This window comes from Myxocyprinus asiaticus, chromosome 43, assembly GCF_019703515.2.
Source record: "Myxocyprinus asiaticus isolate MX2 ecotype Aquarium Trade chromosome 43, UBuf_Myxa_2, whole genome shotgun sequence".
Taxonomy (NCBI): Eukaryota; Metazoa; Chordata; class Actinopteri; order Cypriniformes; family Catostomidae; genus Myxocyprinus; species Myxocyprinus asiaticus.
This window is the reverse complement of record NC_059386.1, coordinates 12,638,614-12,659,250: the sequence shown is the minus strand read 5'-3', so window position 1 is coordinate 12,659,250 and position 20,637 is coordinate 12,638,614. Positions and strand designations below refer to the sequence as shown.

Sequence of the window (20,637 nt, the reverse complement as noted above, 5' to 3'; positions counted from 1 at the left end):
GACAAGATTTTATCTTCTTGGTTTGCACATTTCACATCCAACAGGTACTTCTACATACCTTGAATGCAGGGTCCAAAATTAACACCCGCCAAGCGCCAAATGCTGGTAAATTGTCTGTTTGGCCGGTGAACTTTGCAGCGTCATAGGCCACTCTGGTGGGTGGTTTTTGCTTTCTATCAGTTTGTCAGCTTGTAAAATAGTTTTACACTTTCTAGTTTTGTCCTCAAGGGGACTCTGTAGGCCTACAGAACAGTCAGTAACGCAGGTGTATACAAAGAATGGCACTTATTAGCACATAGTCAGGCTGCTCATCAATAGTCTCAAACACTGGGTGTCCGCTGGTGTGTGGTGAGCGAAGGTGGATTCAGTGCTTTTAATTCAGACTTCAAATAATAATTGCACGCATTGTTTGTGGCAATTCTGTTGCTGGGTAAGCAAACATTTAAAAATCAACACGGTCTGTTTACTTTGGGCATTTGAAAATTAAATTGCCATTTTTCCCACTGTAATCACACATATTTAAGATGACATAATTGCTCATGTACTGAAAGCTAATAGTAGAAAACACACTGGCTTTGTGTATTACAAACTCACCCTGAAGCGGCAGTTCTCTGGTGCGGTGCGGTGAGTGAGGCTGGGTGGATATCTTCCGCGCCAGTGGGCACGTACCGTTAGCAGTACATCTCAATGCAAGATGAAAGTATGTACAGGAGCGTTCATGCCATCGGGATTCGGGATGACCACTCTTGGATTTACATTGGATGTGTGAGTAAGTTTTAATTACCCACCACCACACGCAAATTCTCCGGTAATGATTGCATTATAATAAAAACCGAATGTTCTTCATGAAGTTTGGTGTTTTGCATTATTTCGGTGATGCAGACAGAAAACCGGACTAAAATACTCGGACAGTCTTTCCTGTATTACTATACTGCAACACTGCTACTGAATCTACAGCGTGAGATGAAACATAAAGCACTACCAGTACACCGAATCCCAAAGAAATTACTCTTTGAGACGGCTCTTTTTAGCATATAAAGTTTTATGAATCCGTTGGAACTGAATGAATTAATTGACTCACTCCAATTAACCCAAGAATTGCTACTATGTAGTGTGTACTTCAGGCTCATGAGAGCTACTTACTGATCGTTCATATGACAACATGTACTTAAAAATACAAATTTAGTTTTGTTGTAATAAGTGAATAATCTGAAAAATTATTCTAAATGGACTATCTGGCTATTAAATATTTCATAAATAATAAATATAACTCTTTAAAATTGCAGTTCACTTTTAAACATGCATAGAGTATTGTTTATTAGTAAAATGCAATAAAAAAAAATAAGGCCGCTAAGAAATCTGACTGGCACGTACATTTTTTCATCTACCAACCAACTTGGCTGGTGGGCTAAAAAGTTCATTTTGGACCTTACTTGAGTGACACAAAATCATCTGACACGTATTTTGTAAAATATACTTTGAAAGGCATTGCACTTAGTACACCATCTGTCCTTGATTTAGATAAAAAAAATATGATGGAATAAAAGTAACACACCTAACACATTTAAATATTATTTAGTGTTAATGGTTTTGGGTAACGTTGAATGAGTGTTTGTGTGATCACATGATGTTATCAAGAACAGGAAGACCATGTATGTACTGTAACAGCACTTAATTGCCATTAAAGCCACAAACTTGGTCTCTATTGTAGCTAGATGGCTTAAAACATGTGAAAATATTCACACAATTAAGTTTCAACATTTCATGGACACTATGCAGTATTTATCAGATTATGTTACGACACATTCAGAACAAAACATCTGCGACAGTGAAAAGAAACCAGTGTACAATTGATGCTTCAATAGAAGGAATGTGAAGATGCGTACACAGGTGTGCTTGTGTGTTAGCACACCGGGCTGATAAATAATGCAGCGGAGTGTTACGGATACAGCACACACCCTGCTCATATAACTGGATCATGACCCAATGTACACTTTTGCATTGTTTCTGAAAAAACACATAAATTCCAATTCATGGAAATGAAGTTGACACCACACTGACTTTACTTAGAAATAGGAAATTTGCATCCCTCCGGATTCAGACTTTGTGGTGCTACACACAGATTTACCTTCAGGTAGGCCATGGTGAGCAGAGGTAGCAGGGTGAAGGGCACCAGGTACAGGAGGGCAGGCTGAGCTGCACGGTGAATACGAGAGGCCACGGTCGCTGTCAGCAGACCTGATACAGGAATAGAACATCAAAAGCCCAGAAGATGACAGAGCATGGTACAGGAAATTGGTATCAATGTCAATCACAAAAGCAAAAGTTTCACATCAGTGTTTCCTGCTATTTTGCTATTCAGTAGCAGTGTTACACCTTAATAGAATGTGTTGAGATCAAAAGACTCCTAAATAATGCAAAGACAGCATGTTTTAAAAATGTTTTTAGGGTAGATTATGAGAAGGATTTGTGTGCTTAAATGTGCTTAATTGTGAGAACATGATCAATCCAAACTATAATTTACAATTCAAATCACCAGCTCAAATGGAGGGTATGTTTAGATATACTGTGACACGTACCAACAAAGTAACCAATGAGGGTGCAGTGGAAGTAGGAAACCCGCTGCATGCGACCGGACATGTTGGCAGTGCCGGGAACTTCTCCTGTAGCCTGTTTCTTATAGTTGTCATATCGGAGCACGAAACACAGCAGCAGTCCCGGCATGACGATGTCGCCGATGCCCAGCATGGAGAAGTGGCTGCCGGTGGAGCTTGGGAATACCAGCTTGCCGGGCAGAGAGAGCCGCGGGACGTCCCGTCCCATGCCGGGTCCCAGATGCAGTTTGCGCGAGAGAACGTCGAGGGGGTTGTCAGCAGGCTGTGTGGCCACCTTTACCATCACATTGCTGTTGAAGATGTAGGCGGAGAAGAAGACCTACAGAAGAGGGAGGGAGATGAGTCAGGCTTGCCCTGCTGTTTCAAGATGCTGAGAGGGACTGATGTCAAGCTTGAGTAAGCATGTTTGGAGTGATTTTTGACACTGACAAAAGGGTCTTCTTGCCAGCCAGCACTTGGATGAGGGATGCAAATCTGAGATGCTCAGCCAAAATGTTGACTGTTTTTAGGGTTGCAATAATTTGATATACAATTAAAGGGTTAGTTCACCCAAAAATGAAACCTCTTTCATCATTTACTCACCCTCATGTTGTTCCAAACTCGTATGATGTTCTTCATTCCATGGAACACAAAAGGAGATCATAGAATATAAGAGACTCACAGTCTCAGTCACTATTCACTTTCATTACATTCATATTTTTTCATACAAAGAAAGTGAATGACGAGACTGTCATTCTGCCCCACATCTTCTTTTGTGTTCTATGGAAGTACAGACTTTTAATTAACAATTTCACCACGCAACTGAATCAATAAATGACGTTTTGATGCTTTTTAATACTGTGTGTGACAGATCGTGGTAGATGTCCATTCAAATGGAGAGGGGCACAATGCTCTCTCTCTCTTCGAATTGTAGCAGCAAAAAAAAAACAAAAGAAACCAGGAATGAACATAAGAGGGTATGTTGAAAGATACAGAAAGAAACAACTTCCTGAAATGTGTAATCTCTCATGTAATCGAACAATCTTAAAATGATAAATGGAGAAAATTAATGGGGTACTCACACTTTTCTTTTCAAAATTTGCCGCCTATTCACACTGCATGCACACACCGGGATCAGAAATTAAAGAGGGGCTTGGGGCAAAAATGCCACCAAAATTTACTAAAATGCCTGCAATTAATTATTCTGTTTTTTTATCTTTAGCATCTGATATAGTTCTTCATAAAATAGTTTTTAAATTTTTATTTTTTATTTTTAGAAATGCGATAACGCGCAGCCTTAATTACCAAGCAATGTCGCAACTTGCTGAATTAAAGGAATAGTTCATCCAAAAATTGAAATTTCTTCATGAATTAACCCCCATTTTTGTTTTGTTTTCTGAAAGACAAAAGGAGCTCAAAGCAGAAAGTCAGAGCTTCCGTTTTCCATAAAAAGAGAGTGGTTAATCATTTATACCAAGCTCCAAAGAGGACAAAAATGCACCATTGAAGGATTATAAAAGTAGTCGATATGACTTGTGTGCTAAAGGCTTTGTGTGAGGAACGGACCCTTTTCACACTTCAGTGTTCGCGAAGCTGAAGTTGTCATAGCTGGGTAAATATGGTGGCGATCAGAAAGAACAGTAATAACCAGTGCCACTACAGTGTTCCTATTTGCACAAATGGAATGATTACACATCACAACCGACACGAGAGTGTCTGTTTAACAGGGTTAGAAGTCAGATGGAGTGCAACATGGGTCTCTCCACTCCATCACATCCTGCATCGCCCCATCAGGTACAGTGCATCCGGAAAGTATTCACAGCGCTTCACTTTTCCCACATTTTGTTATGTTACAGCCTTATTCCAAAATGGATTAAATTCATTATTTTCCTCAAAATTCTACAAACAATACCCCATAATGACAACGTGAAAGAAGTTTGTTTGAAATCTTTGCAAATGTATTCAAAAAAAAAAAAATGAAAAAAAAAAAAAAAAAAAAAAAAAAAAAAAAATCACATGTACATAAGTATTCACAGCATTTGCTCAATACTTTGTTGAAGCACCTTTGGCACCAATTACAGCCTCAAGTCTTTTTGAGTATGATGCTACAAGCTTGGCACACCTATTTTTGGGCAGTTTCTCCCATTCTTCTTTGCAGGACCTCTCAAGCTCCATCAGGTTGGATGGGGAGTGTCAGTGCACAGCCATTTTCAGATCTCTCCAGAGATGTTCAATCGGGTTCAAGTCTGGGCTCTGGCTGGGCCACTCAAGGACATTCACAGAGTTGTCCCGTAGCCACTCCTTTGTTATCTTGGCTGTGTGCTTAGGGTCGTTGTCCTGTTGGAAGATGAACCTTCGCTCCACTCTGAGGTCCAGAGCACTCTGGAGCAGGTTTTCATCAAGGATGTCTCTGTACATTGCTGCATTCATCTTTCCCTCGATCCTGACTAGTCTCCCAGTTCCTGCCGCTGAAAAACATCCCCACAGCATGATGCTGCCACCACCATGCTTCACTGTAGGGATGGTATTGGCCAGGTGATGAGCGGTGCCTGGTTTCCTCCAAACATGACGCTTGCCATTCAGGCCAAAGAGTTCAATCTTTGTTTCTCATGGTCTGAGAGTCCTTCAGGTGCCTTTTGGCAAACTCCAGGTGGGCTGTCATGTGCCTTTTACTGAGGAGTGGCTTCCGTCTGGCCACTCTACCATACAGGCCTGATTGGTGGAGTGCTGCGGAGATGGTTGTTCTTCTGGAAGGTTCTCCTCTCTCCACAGAGAAATGCTGGAGCTCTGTCAGAGTGACCATCGGGTTCTTGGTCACCTCCCTGGCTAAGGCCCTTCTCCCCCGATCGCTCAGTTTGGCCAGGCGGCCAGCTCTAGGAAGAGTCCTGGTGGTTCCAAACTTCTTCCATTTACGGATGATGGAGGCCACTGTGCTCATTGGGAACTTCAATGCTGCAGACATTTTTCTGTACCCTTCCCCAGATCTGTGCTTCGATACAATCCTGTCTCGGAGGTCTACAGACAATTCCGTGGACTTCATGGCTTGGTTTGTTCTCTGACATGCACTGTTAACTGTGGGACCTTATATAGACAGGTGTGTGCCTTTCCAAATCATGTCCAATCAACTGAATTTACCACAGGTGTACTCCAATCAAGTTGTAGAAACATCTCAAGGATGATCAGTGGAAACAGGATGCACCTGAGCTCAATTTTGAGTGTCATGGCAAAGGCTGTGAATACTTATGTACATGTGATTTTTTATTTTTTTTTATAAATTTGCAAAGATTTCAAACAAACTTCTTTCACGTTGTTGTTATGGGGTATTGTTTGTAGCATTTTGAGGAAAATAATGAATTTAATCCATTTTGGAATAAGGCTGTAACATAACAAAATGTGGAAAAAGTGAAGCGCTGTGAATACTTTCCGGATGCACTGTATTAGTTTCACAGATTTGTTGACTTATTTTTTGCAATTTATGGCAACATATTTGTAGATTGTTCCTTTAATACATAAATATGTGCCTGCTGATACAACACACAACCTCTCAATAATAATGTATTTTTATCGACTTACCTTTTTATTCATGCAGATAACCCTCAAAAAACAACTTGTAACCTTTGCTGAATTTAGATTTAACCGTTGATCCATCTGTTGATGCGGTTAACATCTCCAAACTTAAATGCAGGCAAACCTCGGAAGCGGGCATAGTTGTGTTTACCCAACTAGGACAGCAAAATTCTGTAGCTTCTCTTTTGTTCTATTTTTCCGACTTGCTATGCCATGATCGGTCACATGACAACCAGTGAAAACCAATGGTGTTTGCTGTCAAACCTGCCCTGATGCATCTGAAAGCACCATTTTTAAATATGCACACATGCAAATTAAATTTTAGAGCTCTGGCTTAGGGGAACATAACCAGTGAAACGGCTTAAACAGGGTTCCCACTCTTTTCAAGGCACAATTTTCCAGGACATTTCCAGGACATTTTATGTGGCCAACAAGTGTAATATTTAAGCAAAAACACATATATCTATTTAAATTTCATTACTTTTATTGGGGATTTTCTGTGTGTTTTTGACGGTAGTATCTCACCTCCAGATAAGCAGTTTGCTCCATGGCCCAGTGTGATTATTAATCCCCATAAAGCTGCGATTTAAATAATAATTATTGAAACTGAGTTTCAATAATGTCCTTTCATCATTGTAAAGCGCATTTCACATGAGTTCAGTCAGGGCGTCAACGCTCCGTTTGACGCCAGCATCAAGTGGCGCTTTGCCCTCCACATGACAAGCATTGCAAAAAGCATCACGGAGGGGCGAATTTACGAGCTTGCCACGCAAGAAAGCAGGAGGTGTGCACAATAAACATTGAAAACATGTATTTGGTAGAGGAAAAAATAATGGCAATTACTTTGATTGCAGAAAGTAAAAAGAGGACTCGTTTATGTTAAGGTCTTACTGTTTTTTTTGGTGAATGTAATTACTGTAGTTCAATAACTGGGGTCTCTGGATACTCGAAAATAATAAGGTAATAATTAATTTAAATAAATTTTGAGACATTCAATATCTCTTCATAAATTTTGACAGTTTTTAAATATTTCTTGAAGCTTTGTACTCTCAAAGACATCATTTGTGAGGCAAAAACGTGTGTGAAAAACACTGGTGTGAAGTTAGAGCTGAGGTTGCGCTGACACGTCACTTCATAGACTTCAATGTATTCGGCAGTGCTGACGTGAGTCATGTGAAAGCCTCTCAACATATATAAACATCAGTCACTTTTACACATTAATAGCTCTTCCGCCCATTTCTTTACGTGATGAAAAATGTAGACTCAAATGCCGATGCTTAAGTAAACAAACAACATGCCCCTCTCATTCAGTCGGTCGGTACATGTACCAGGTCATTAAGTTTGTTTATGAATAAGAAGTTTCACGAGTGCCGCTTCTCACAGTGCAAGCGCTGCTGTAGCCAAGCACGCGATTGGCAGTAGCTGAAACCAATCAAGCGATCTTCGTCGGTAGGACCGCGATTGCCAAGCATATGATTGGCTGCTGCTGTAATCAATCACGAGGGTGTAAGCGCCCTTAACTGCTGACATTGTTTCACAATGCACAGCCGCCAGCAGAGACAATACGAATTTGTGTATTTGACTCCTATTCCAAGTCTCGATAGTTACCATGTTTCTGTACGTGTAACAAAAACCTTGCTAGCAACACAGTTAAACTGTTTTATTTTACTAAAATATTTCTCAGGACAAATAATTATTTTCCAGGACATTTAGGTATTTTTCTAATTTTCCATGACTGGAAAACTGCATTGCAAAATTCCAGGTTTTCCAGGATGCGTTGGAACCCTGTTAAATTTTGTTATGTTCCTAAAGAGCAGCATGGACATTCTACCTAACATCTCATTTTGTGATTCATGGAACAAATAAAATTATATGGTGTCAGAACGACATGAGGGTGAGTTTTGGGTGAACTATTCCCTTAATACAGGACTGATGTGCAGCCACAGGTGGGTGTATAATGACTATAAAATTAACAGTTTTGAGTTTTTTTTTGTTTAACTTAAATCACTGGATTATTCAAAAATAGGCCTTACAATAGGATTATTTAATTTGCTTCAAGATGGCGCAGAGTATGGCTGCTGCGCTGCGAGCTCCGTCCCAATATTGCAGTTTTTGTTTTTTGTCTTGGATGTTGGAATTGTCTACGATAGACAAACACTTTTGGACATTGGTTCTGCAATAGCACACCGAAAACCGGACTTTAAATACCTCAATGCTGACCCGCTGTTTACAAACACAACAGAGGAGCCTTAAAGGGGAAGGAGAGCCAGTGTTCTCATCAGACTAAGACTTCGCGCAAAACGACCCCCGCTACCCAGCATTCTACTGGCAAATGTTCAGTCTCTGGACAACAAGCTCTGAGAGCTGAGAGCGCGGCTCTCTTTCCAACGAGAGACGAGTGACTGCTGCATTATCTGAATTATGTATTTTTGTTATATACAGTCTTCTTATTTTGTGTATACTGTATATTGTATATAATTTTTTTTTGTATACAGTCTTCTTATTTTGTGTATACTGTATTTATTGTATTTTGTGTAACAAGATGTGTAAATCAGATGTTTATTGTAATTGTTATACTGCTATGTGGTGACAATAAAGGGATTTGATTTGATAATTAATTATGTAATATAAAAACCAGGACTACTATATAAAATGACTCACTCTCATGTAGACATATAATTCATACAACCTAACCTAGGTACCGGTATGACTTGATATATTAATTGCTTACCCAGAAAACATCATAGATGAGCAGGCCTGACAGCAGCAGGCACGACACCTTGAGACTAGGCAGCCGCACAAAGGCAATCATGGCCACACAGAGACCCATGGCAAGAGCTGCAGGACACAAGAATACAACATTGAGATTTATTTGGTGGAAATGCAATCCAGCTAAAGAATATCCAGATACTACCTGGATATGAAACGCATGTTAATTCAAGGTTCTAATTACATATAGTTTCTCGCACACTCTCAAAACACACACACACACACACACACACACACACACACACACACACACACACACGAGTGTAAGAGCATGCTGACGCACCATCCATGAGCAGCCAGTGCCCCGTCAGCACCCATATGAGAACCAGCATGACAGACAGTGAGAAGGAGAGCAGCTCCGCCAATGTGAAGCGGCCACAGCAGCCGAACGAAATCCTGGAGACAAAAGAGATACAGCAGTTTACACACTGAAAACACTACCAACCCCACGTCATTGTGACTGCAGCTCGGCCGGGACATGCGGTTCTCTTTCACACCCCAGCATCTGATATCTAACAGTGTTGTCCATTAATACACAAGAGGATTGTTCCACCCAAAGCAAATAGAAAAGTTTTTAGATTGCGTTGAGAGAGAGTAAACATTTGCCATGCTGTAAATCTGATCCCTACTAACAAAAGGAAAATGTTCTGATGAACTTTAAAATTAACATTAAAGGAATAGTTCACCCAAAAATTAAAATTTACTGATAATTTAGTCACCCTCAGGCCATCCAAGATGTATCTGAGTTTCTTTCTACATCAAAACAGAACTGAAGATTTTTAGGATTTCATTTCAGGCCTCCTCCTCTAAACAATGCAAGTGAATGTACTCTATTTTTTGACAGTCCAAAATGCATATTTAGGGCGCATCAAAGTAATCCACACGACTCCAGTCGATAAATAAAGGATTGATTATTTTTAGAAATAAAACAATACTTATATACTTTAACTATAAAATGTTCGCTTCCGTACATCTCTGTTACGTGCGCTCATGAGAGGGATGACGTAAGCTCGTTGGTAAGGTCACGCGTCACGTGGAGGAGGCGGCAGGAAGCGTGTCATTGTTTACAAGAGAAACTTGTGCTGTTCACAAACCAAAACAGTCCAAAACAATTTAAAAACAATATAAAATAAATAAAAAAATCATTTCCAAATGATAAAAAAAACAAAAAAAACAAATGTAAACAATGACGTGCTTCCTGACTCCTCCTGCACGTGATGCGTGACCTTACCAAATATGCATTTTGGACCGTCAAAAAATGGAGGATATTCAAATGGAGGCGGCCTGAAATGAAATCCTAAAAGTCTTAAATTCTGTTTTGATTAAGAAAGAAACTCAGATACATCTTGGATGGCCTGAGGGTGAGTAAATTATCAGCAAATGTTCATTTTTGGATGAACTATTCCTTTAAGTAGCAAATGGAAATTTTTTTATCTTTTTAAGGGCATATTTTTCTATCCTTATAAAACACAATGCCGTCTATGTGTGTCAGTCTCATAAACTGAATCATTAACTGACATAAATTCTCTTTCTGAACAGTTATGGCTGTTACCTGTAAAATCAATAGGGCTGCACGATATGGAGAAAATTTTAGATAAGTTGTTGGAAAATGCAATCCGATAATTATATGTAGATGTCATTGGAGTGCTGAACATCGGAACACCCATTGGAACTCATGTTTGTATTCATTTCAAAATTTGTTCATTCAATGTAGGACTTTTATTATGAACAAAAATGTCCAGAAGCTCTTGACATTTGTTTGTAAACTGGCACCTGGTCTCATTATTACACACACACACACCGCAGAGTGAAAGCACAGGAATCAAATTCTCTGCTATCGGTGTTGCCTTGAACATTACTGTATTAAAATCATTCTGTTATCGCATGCCTTTATTTTGATAAATTAAATATAAATCACACAGCCCTAAAAATCTAACCCACATCATATTAACAACACCCTCCCTGAGACAGTGAGTATAGATATCTCACAGCTACAGCACACTATTATGTCTGCAGAGGCACAAAACCCATAACTAGATAGGCTTAGAACAGCATGCACTGAAATGCTGAACAACAAGTAAAGAGGAATACACTACAGGGACATTTTTGGCACTTCCTGTGGCATTTTTGCACAAGTCCAGATACATTTCTTAGTCTGACTTAGATCCTGTAATTTCCTTATTTCACAGGTGACTTCTGCATTTTGAAAATGGATTTTTAATGTAAATTTATGTAAGATTTCAAATATTCTATCAGAATAAAGTTTTTTTTGGCCTCATTCTTTAAACACAAGCATAATTTATTTCTCTGTGAATCTTTTTAGAACATTCTTATGTAAACTGTCTCATTTAATACAACTGAAATTTAAGTGAAACACCGGGATGGGGACAGACTAACAAAGCATCATCATGAAGAGAAAGAACCCAACCCCCCCCCGATATAAAACAAAATATGAAGTTACAAAAAAATAAAATAAAGCTACTGGATTTTTTTTTTATATATATGGAAAGAGGTACTTTGATAAGTAAAATGGCTATAAACATTTTTGCTTGTGCTATTGTTGAAGTCAACTTGACCAATTTCAATTTCGTAATTTGACATAATATTTCTAAATGAAAAAAAAAAAGAAAAAAAAAAAAAGAGCAGGACTTGATTTTATCCAAGGGGATTTGATTTTGACAAATGGGTGTTACATACAAGAATGAAGCCAGATGGCTTGAGGGGAGGGGTTGAAATGTAAGAGTGATTCGTGACACCAGCCGAAAAGGAAAGTTGTTTTAAAAGATGGAGCAAGTTATTACTTGATAAAGAATTACAGAAGACAAAAAAAAAAAAAAAAATGTTTTTTTACTTAGAATAATGTGCATCATTTAAATGTCCACAATAAGACCAGGAACATGCATTAAGAGAGTATACAGTATAATAAAAATATTATACATTTTCTTTAAAATAATTATTTGTTTTTATTTCAAATAGACATCTGTGTTCAAAAAAGCTAGACACAACACAAACAGAACACAGGTGTCTCGAGACATGAAAAGTTGAAGTTCTTTTCAAATTGGCACGGTGTCTAAAAACATGAAACAGCGTAATGGTCAAAGATGTCCGTCTAGCACATGTTTACATAGAAAACAATTGAAAAACAGTGCAGATGGACGAAAAAACATGTACGATGTGAATTGCCTCTGATGGTGCGGTCACATTTACCTTTGCACAGTGAAATTCCACGGGCGAAGAGGGCGTGGGTGGATGTTGAGCATGTGTGAAACCAGCAAAAAACGAATTGCCCAGCAGCCTCTTTTTAATGCTGCAATTTATACTCTGGGAGAGTGAGGTTAAAAGAATCCTGTGATGAGTGAGCAAATGTTCATGGATCTTACTTGTTCTGTGGAGAGCAGGGTCTGGTCAGATACTGACACATCGGCAGCAGAAGGAATGCAAACGCAATGGTCGCTAGAACTGTGGAGGAATAACAACGGAAGCGTTGAGGGAAAGAGAGGACAAAGAAAAAGATTGCGTAAATGATACTCAAGCATGCTATTGCACAGTGACACAGTGCAGCATATAAATTAGGTCAGTGTGTGGGAAAGGACTGATGAAGGGTCATTGGGATGTGTACCTGCAGTGCATATGGTGAACACCACCTGAACTGAGTCGAAGAAGAAAAACATGACGAGCAGAGACACAGAGGCCCCGATGGGCAGGAACAATGCCTGTGTTGAGTCTATGGTCTGAATACCTGTAAAGACACATGTATGCATAAGGAAACAGAACATGGATTTTCTTTTTGTTCTGATTAAAGATGACTGTTACATTTGGAATAGCATACTAACATACTACTCTCACAAGTACAGCAGTATACAGTATGCATACGGTTTATAAAATGCACATTTTCAATATGCATAGAATACCCAAAGACATACTACATTTGCCAAAATGTGCAGTATACAACAGAGCAAACTGTACATACAGTATCTCACAATGTACTTGATTTGACCTTCCATTTTCAGTGTGATTAATGAACATGAAGTAATTACAGCCATGATTTTAATCTCTATAATTATATTTATTTTTCACACATTATACATTTGCACATATACAGTGAAATTCTTTTTTTCACATATCCCAGCTAAGCTGGGGTCAGAGCGCAGGGTCAGCCATGATACGGCGCCCCTGGAGCGGATAGGGTCAAGGGCATTGCTCAAGGGCCCAACAGTGGCATCTTGGCGGTGCTGGGGCTTGAACCCCCAACCTTCTGATCAGTAACCCAGAGCCTTAACCGCTGAGCCACCACAGCCCCTCTATACTGACTGATTGTTTTTTTTTTTTTTTTTTTTTCACTCATTATTATCATCAGACATTTTTACACAACATCCAATAAAATATGGAAAGTTACCAAGTTGATAAATAGCACTAACATGCAACACTATGTCTCATGACCTTGATGTAGCACACTACTGTTTGAAACGTTTATTGTTAAATAGGGCTGAAACGATTAGTCAACGTTATCGACAACGTCAACAATAAAAAATTGTCTTCAAAAATTTTTATATCGCAAAGTATGAGGGAATTGTACAAAAATACAAAATAAGTAAATACAGAAGCACTCTCGTTGTGGAATAAGTGGAGCCGGAGCTTTTAAAGGAAACACCCCGATGTTACATCTTTAATGCAGTTATATTTAATGCGTTATAGCTTTATTAAAGTTCAAATAATTTGGAAGCAGATCATGCAAATAACTACAAACTCTGAAACTGACATTTCTCTGTGCAGTCAGCGCCTCTTCTATGAGTTGCGCAAAGTGTCCCAATCTAAGGGGGACAGATTGAAACTGCACCCGGCTGAGGCACACTGTCGCGGGGACGCTCATCCCTTAATGCAGCTAGATTATAACGTGATGGCTCGTGACTTATTGAATCATAATATATATGTCACTGTGTGTTTATTATCATGAAGAAAATTGGCAATACGCAGCTTTATTAATAAGAGAGAGTTTGTTTTTTTGTGAGTTAAAGATGGATTGAAGTGAACAGATAGGTGAGAGAGTGTAGTCTTTGCCCCATTATACACTGCAACAAAATACATTTCTGATTTGTTTTTATTTTGGCTTGTTTTCCAATATAAATATCTAAAACTCCTTTAAAACAGTGTACATTTACTTTAGCAGCTTTACTGCAGAAGAAAAAGATTTTATCTGAGAATGTTGAATATAATATTAAAAACACAAATATTTTAAAAACCTAAAAATCCTTTAAAAAAAGATGCATTCACCTGAGAAGCAGCATATAAGATATTTACACTTGCTTTTAGAGAATAGATCTTGAATATAAGTATATTTTGTCTTTATTGCACTCGCAGAAGTATAACCAAGTGAAAAATACACTTATATACAAAATACACTTATATTTATGATACATTCTCTTAAAGCAAGTCTAAATATCTTATATGTTGCTCTCAAGTAAATGTATCTTGTTTTAAGGATTTTTAGACAATTTTAATGGAAAACACGACAAAAACACTTGATAACAATATAACAAATGTTTTGCAGTGAATTTCTTTACTGAATTAAACTTAATAAAAAGTATTTTTTCCCTTTAATTCAGTTAATGTCATTTAGAGGTATTTTTAAAAGATGATTTTGTCCTCTTTATTGTTAGTAAGCATGTTTAATACAACCTTTTCAGTCGGGGCACAAGCTGAATAATCGGTTAAGAGCTAATGATTAATTGATGCAATAATCATTGAATAATCGTTAGATTAATCGATTATCAAAATAATCATTAGTTGCAGACCTATTGTTAAATAATACCTACTGTTTCACTTTTTGTAAAAAAAATAGTAGGTAGTATACAATGTACAGTAAATAGTAAGCTAGTATTCCTCTAAGAACTCACTGTTGTTGGAGTTGCCATTGTTGAAGGATCCAGTGTTGGTTGGGTTGCCATCCTTGTCCTTTTCCTGGTTCTCACAGTCCATATTTAATGACCTGCGTGGACAGACACAAAGTTTACACACAAACCTCCATATTTTTCAACCCCTTGAGTGATCCAACCGCAGACAGAGCGCATGAGTTTCTTGCCGTTTTATTTTTCACGTCAGGTGACGATATATTTTTCCTGTTTCTTGAAAGCCCGAGCAAGTTAAATATATCTACTGTATATAAAGTAGTATCCACCTCTAAAAAACTTCATCAGCGAACAGATCAGCTGAATGTAAACAAGTTCACTGAAACTGAGGTAAGATTCAAACAGACATTTTCAGACTTATTTATTGTGATCAAAGTGTTTGTTCAGAGTTACTTGTTTTATGTTTTTATCAAAAAGTGCCTTGTTCTCGTGGTCACTTGAATAAGAGTGCATGCTCACTCTCCCTCTATCACACGCACAGCGGGCACTGAGATTATGGGAGGCATGCAAAGTTGATTAAAATTAAACTGATATGCTAGATTTAAATGGCAAACAAACATGTAATTTATTATATGTATCCATGTGTGACTACAGAGAGCACTTCAATATGAAAACAAGCACATCCCGGGCATTAAAGGAGATTTAGAAATCCTGGTCTGACTTGTTTAAAGTCCCTCTCGGGGGGTAAGGACATATTGTCACCCTAAACAAGCAGATATTACAGCTTTTCCTACGTACATTACAACTTGAGGACAGATTTCCGGTTCTTTTGGTGATCGTTGTGCTGCACTGATAAACTGAACACCAGGGCAGGTGAATGCTCCGACATCGTGATCGGCGTATATCTTCTCCCTTGTAACGAATATTATCCATAACAAGCTAATTAAACATTAAACATGATTGTCACTTGAGGGCGAAATGCAACTGTCGATCCGCAGGTTGGAGACGGGGAAACGGGGGTGTTTTTGCCTGTTAGTCATTGATGCTCTATGGCAGTTTGGGCATACTAAGATGGCCGCTCGAACACTTCCGGTGGCTTCACCTCCTGCTGGCAGTTTAACGTAACCAAAAACCTCATTTAAAAAAACACAGGAACAGAGTGCGCGCCCAGAGTTGGCCGATTCCCGAACTAATGATTCTTATGAGCTGGTTCTTTCAAATCTGCAACATGAAACACACAGTGCACCCAGTGTAGTCCGATTTCTGAATGAATGACTCTTATGAGCCGGTTATTTTTAGTGAGAAAAAAAAAAAGAAAAAAAAAAACACACATATACATCAGCCAGCACAGTTACTGAATTAATCTTATACTGACACGCAAGTTATGAATGTCCAACTCTAAATAAAATAAGAACTGTTCAAGTCTCAATCGACTAATCGTTCAGCACCAGCTAGTCGAATATTAAAAACACAACTCGATTATTGCAAATTAATTTACATTTCCGCATTTGCCTGCCATGAGCAGCGCTGAATTATACTGTTCCCTCTGAATCTCTCACCACATCTCACAATTACAATTGAGTCCACTGGGGGGCGCTGTGGATACGAGTGTTGTCGAGGTGTAGGTTGAGAAAGAAGATGGCATCTGTGCTTTCAAGCAAAGCCAAGTGTGGCAATACTTGTAAAATTTTGATTCTAATTGAATTCTACTCTATTGGTATTTGGTTCTAGTCATGCAAACCAATGGATGAGGATCTGCTTTTATGGTTGAAAAACTGTGGAGCGGTATGTCCAGCTTATCAGACCAGTATGTGTGTATATGCGTTAAATCTCTGAACACAGACAGAGCATATTTTAAAAAAAGCCAACTTTCACCACTAGTTTTTCTGAATAACATGTGAAATGATAAAAATATGATAGCATGTAGACGGAAGACTAAAAGTTTACATATGTGCCTTGCCCTAAAGGTGTCAGTCTTGGATTCTTTGCAAGCTCGAGGTGAGTGAAAAACATTTTTGTAACATTTATTTTTCCATTTTTAATAATGCATATTGTTCATTTTTCCCCCCAAAAGAAAAGCATACTTTGTTGAAGTTATCTTATTTTGAAACTGTTCTTGGTAACTTTTGTGAAAAAATAAACAAAATATAAATTTCATGTACTTGTCATACTTGTTATTTTTAACTTACATTTTAAACTACGAGTGATCGTAAACAATTACCCAGTTTTTGTGGGTTAGAGTACTCGGCTACAAAATTACTCAAAAATGGCTATCCTACTCACAAGCCTGAAGTACAACATTAGATTACATAACAGTCTAAACTGTCTCTGGCACTTCTTTTGTTATGTTGAACTTCAGACCTGTGAGACTTCAATCAGCCAGTGTAGTTTATAGACTGGTTGTTCATATGACAATGTGTAGTTAAAGATACACATGAGTTTGATTGTAATCAGTGGAATTTTGTAAAAGAATAAATGAAATATGTATTTCTTGTTTGTTTAGATTTTAATTAATATATAGTTAGGATTAATTATTGAATTTAATTTATGCCTCTAAAAAGTATGCAAACATGCCTTTAACAAGAATTGTATTCAAATTATTTCTGATTTGTTATATCTGCTCTGTAGAAATCTGAAATGTTCTAATTTGACAACAGGATGCTGAGGGCAGTAAATGCCAGAAGAATTAGATTTCTTATTTTCAAATAATTCTTCCTAAAAAGTACTGAAAGAATCTTTAAGAGGAATCAGAACTGGAATCGTTAAGAGGAATATCAGAATCGTTAAATTCCTTGCAATTCCCATCCCTAGTTGCAAGTGAAAACAAGGCTATGAGGGGTGGAAGTACAGTCCATTTGTGTCATACTGTCTCAAGGTCCGCTAAGCAAAACCTTTTTCAATTGGACGGACACTTCTGTAACCTACACTCACTAAGCACTTTATTAGGAACACTGTGGTCCTAATAATGTGCCTGACGTGGTCTTCTGCTGTTGTAGCCCATTCGCCTCAAGGTTCGACGTGTTGTGCATTCTGAGATGATATTCTTCTCACCACAATTGTACAGAGTGGTTATCTGAGTTACCGTAGCCTTTCTGTCAGTTCAAACCAGTCTGGCCATTCTCTGTTGACCTCTCTCATCAATAAGGCGTTTCTATCCATAGAACAGCCCCTCACTGGATGTTTTTTGGCATCATTCGGGGTAAATTCTAGAGACTGTTGTGTGTGAAAATCCCAGGAGATCAGCATTTACAGAAATACTCAAACCAACAATCATGCCACGGTCAAAATCACCGAGATCACATTTTTCCCCATTCTGATGGTTGATGTGAACATTAACTGAAGCTCCTGACCTGTATCTGCATGATTTTATGCATTGCACTGCTGCCACACGATTGGCTGGTTAATTAATTGCATGATTAAGTAGGTGTACAGGTGTACCTAATAAAGTGCTCTGTGAGAGTAAATATAAAAAGCAAATATTAAGGTTAATTGTGCCAAGATGATAGTTATGTAATATTCTAAGTTATCTAGAGGCATTACTGTTATTTTTCTGTCTTTTTTTCTCAAGATCAATGTCAAGAGAAAAACACAAAAAAAGTTATCTATGTCGAGATCACAAGAAAAGTTGCAATATTGAAAAACATGTCAGAAAAATAAGAATGCATGGCCTCTGTGGGCTTCCATATGTTTGGAACCATGTTTATGAACATGAAATCTCTGTACTCAGGGTTCGTACAGCTTTTTAAGAGTGAAATTCAAGCACTTTCAAGCATTTTCAAGGTACCTTAATCTTCGTTTTCAAGCACCTATAAGCTTTAAATTCTAAAAGTTACCTGACAAAAATGCAATGATCAAAAAGCATCCTCTGTGATTTCAAACTTTGCCCAATCTATAAAAGTTTCAAGAATCTCTTTAAACCCACAGACAACAAAAGTCTTGCATTAATACACAGATACAGTCTGCAACACCGGTTATATAGGGCGAATTATCATGGGAGAAAACGAATCCTGGTTACTGTATTTACTTATTCATTATCATGTGGAAAATGAAAAGAAATATCAAATAGATTTGTGTAAGAAAGTTTGTGTGGGTGTGTGTGTTTCCACTTCAAATAAAAGCAAGTATTCTACAACTGATATTTTGTCCCCAGCTATTTGAATAGAGGCTAAAAAAGACTGCTTTGAAAAATACAAGCTGTTCAGTGACAAGATATGAGATGCATGTGGAATCTCACCTCTAAAAAAAGTATTTAAATTTAGTGTGACTGGATTGTTTTCCCCCACACCAGTATAAAATGTGACTGCAATTATCAGACTGATTTGAAGAATATTATGGTATTATGAGTGATTTTGCTGTTCTGACAGCTAAAATATGTGTTTCAGATCATTGTACAGCCAGGCTGGGGCACACATTCAACAAGGCCTTTGAACATGTGACACTGCTTATCAGCAAAACAGGATGTTTGCAAGTTTAAAAGAATTAAGTCATGTTTTTCACTTAATGAGTTCATCGAAGAATAATATTCATCAGAAATATACATTTGTGTTAATCATATTAAAATTGGTAAATGTACCAACATATCAATACATAGCTGATGAATAAGCAATATTTACCTACAAATTATACTAAATGATTTAATGTAAAATGTCATGCAGGGACGTCCATGATAACTCTTCAGAGATTTCATTAGCGAACTGTATTATATTACTGTAATATAATACTGAATGATTATTATTGAATATGTTCATTTTATTGTAGTACAACAGTAATATTTCTGTCGTAATTTCATTACATTCACACAGCATTGGTCCTAAACCCTCAAGTCATTTTTTTTCCCCGGTAAATTGAAGACATTTGTATTTCTTGCATAGTTTTTTTTTTTTTTTTTTTTAAACATGCTCGTCATTTACAATGTGGTAAAAGGCCACCTTTAATGAAATTACAGCCTTTTGTGGGGTTTAATAAATCACACTGGGCCATATCACGATTTCGATTTTATTTTGATTAGCCCTAACATATTTAATTTATCACATATGCTGACTTTCTGCCCTACTTTTAACAATTCATGCGATACTACATATTGATTGTAAATTATTCAAAAGTAAATTCAAGTTAACGAAATCTTTGTCTCAACTTATACCTTCAGAATATCTGATAAGTGCTAAGCCATTCCTTCCGACGTGGAGCTGTGAGTAGGGCATCAGTTTGGCCAGCACCGGCCCTGCACCTCCACATAGAGATATTTTATGTCTCCTCTTCCAGCCAGCTGTCATTAAAGCAGCACTCTGGCATGTTGATGGAAGCAGGAGGGGCAGGTATAATTTATTTGGCGTGAATCTACCACAGTGAAGACGTGCAGTACTTCCGTGTGCACGCGACATCAAAGCAAGATGTGGAGCGGCGCACGTGCGCTCCAGCGCTCACAAGCTCCACGAACATAACTGTATAATATCTATTTCAAATTCTAAATTCGAAGTCTTAGATCTTTTATAACTATATAGGATGTGGTCCCTATCTTGCGAATTAATTAGCGCTGCATATTTCCAGACAAGATTTCTTTAGTTCCATGCTGAAAATCTATGGACGTGCAAATGGATTACACTTGAAACAATGTCCATTTATTCAGCTCCTATTTAAGACATCTCTAGCTTTTATCTAACTATTTTTTGTTTTTGCCTTCTACGCCGGAGCACCATAAGAAGTTCATGGCCACACATGCACAGTATAAAAGGAAAATTGGTACTTTGTACTCTCACATATACACCTATGCTTTTAATAACTTTTTTGTCTACCGCAAACTTTTGGAATGACGCATTTTCAATGTTTCAAAATGATGGACCCTCTGGTACTCAACAGTACTT

At 37.9% G+C, this 20,637-nt stretch overlaps 1 protein-coding gene across 1 annotated transcript in view; it reads right to left on the bottom strand.

The window, feature by feature from the left end:
* The window catches only part of LOC127434017 (signal peptide peptidase-like 3), a 46,273-nt gene that overhangs the window by 9,118 nt on the left and 16,518 nt on the right, over nt 1–20,637 (bottom strand). The window contains exons 3-9 of the mRNA XM_051686437.1: nt 14,825–14,916; nt 12,550–12,669; nt 12,311–12,389; nt 9,214–9,326; nt 8,893–8,999; nt 2,580–2,934; nt 2,129–2,238 (exon numbers count right to left, since the gene is read on the bottom strand). Coding sequence (XP_051542397.1) covers nt 2,129–2,238; nt 2,580–2,934; nt 8,893–8,999; nt 9,214–9,326; nt 12,311–12,389; nt 12,550–12,669; nt 14,825–14,916 — 976 coding nt within the window. The remainder of the gene's footprint in view (nt 1–2,128; nt 2,239–2,579; nt 2,935–8,892; nt 9,000–9,213; nt 9,327–12,310; nt 12,390–12,549; nt 12,670–14,824; nt 14,917–20,637) is intronic.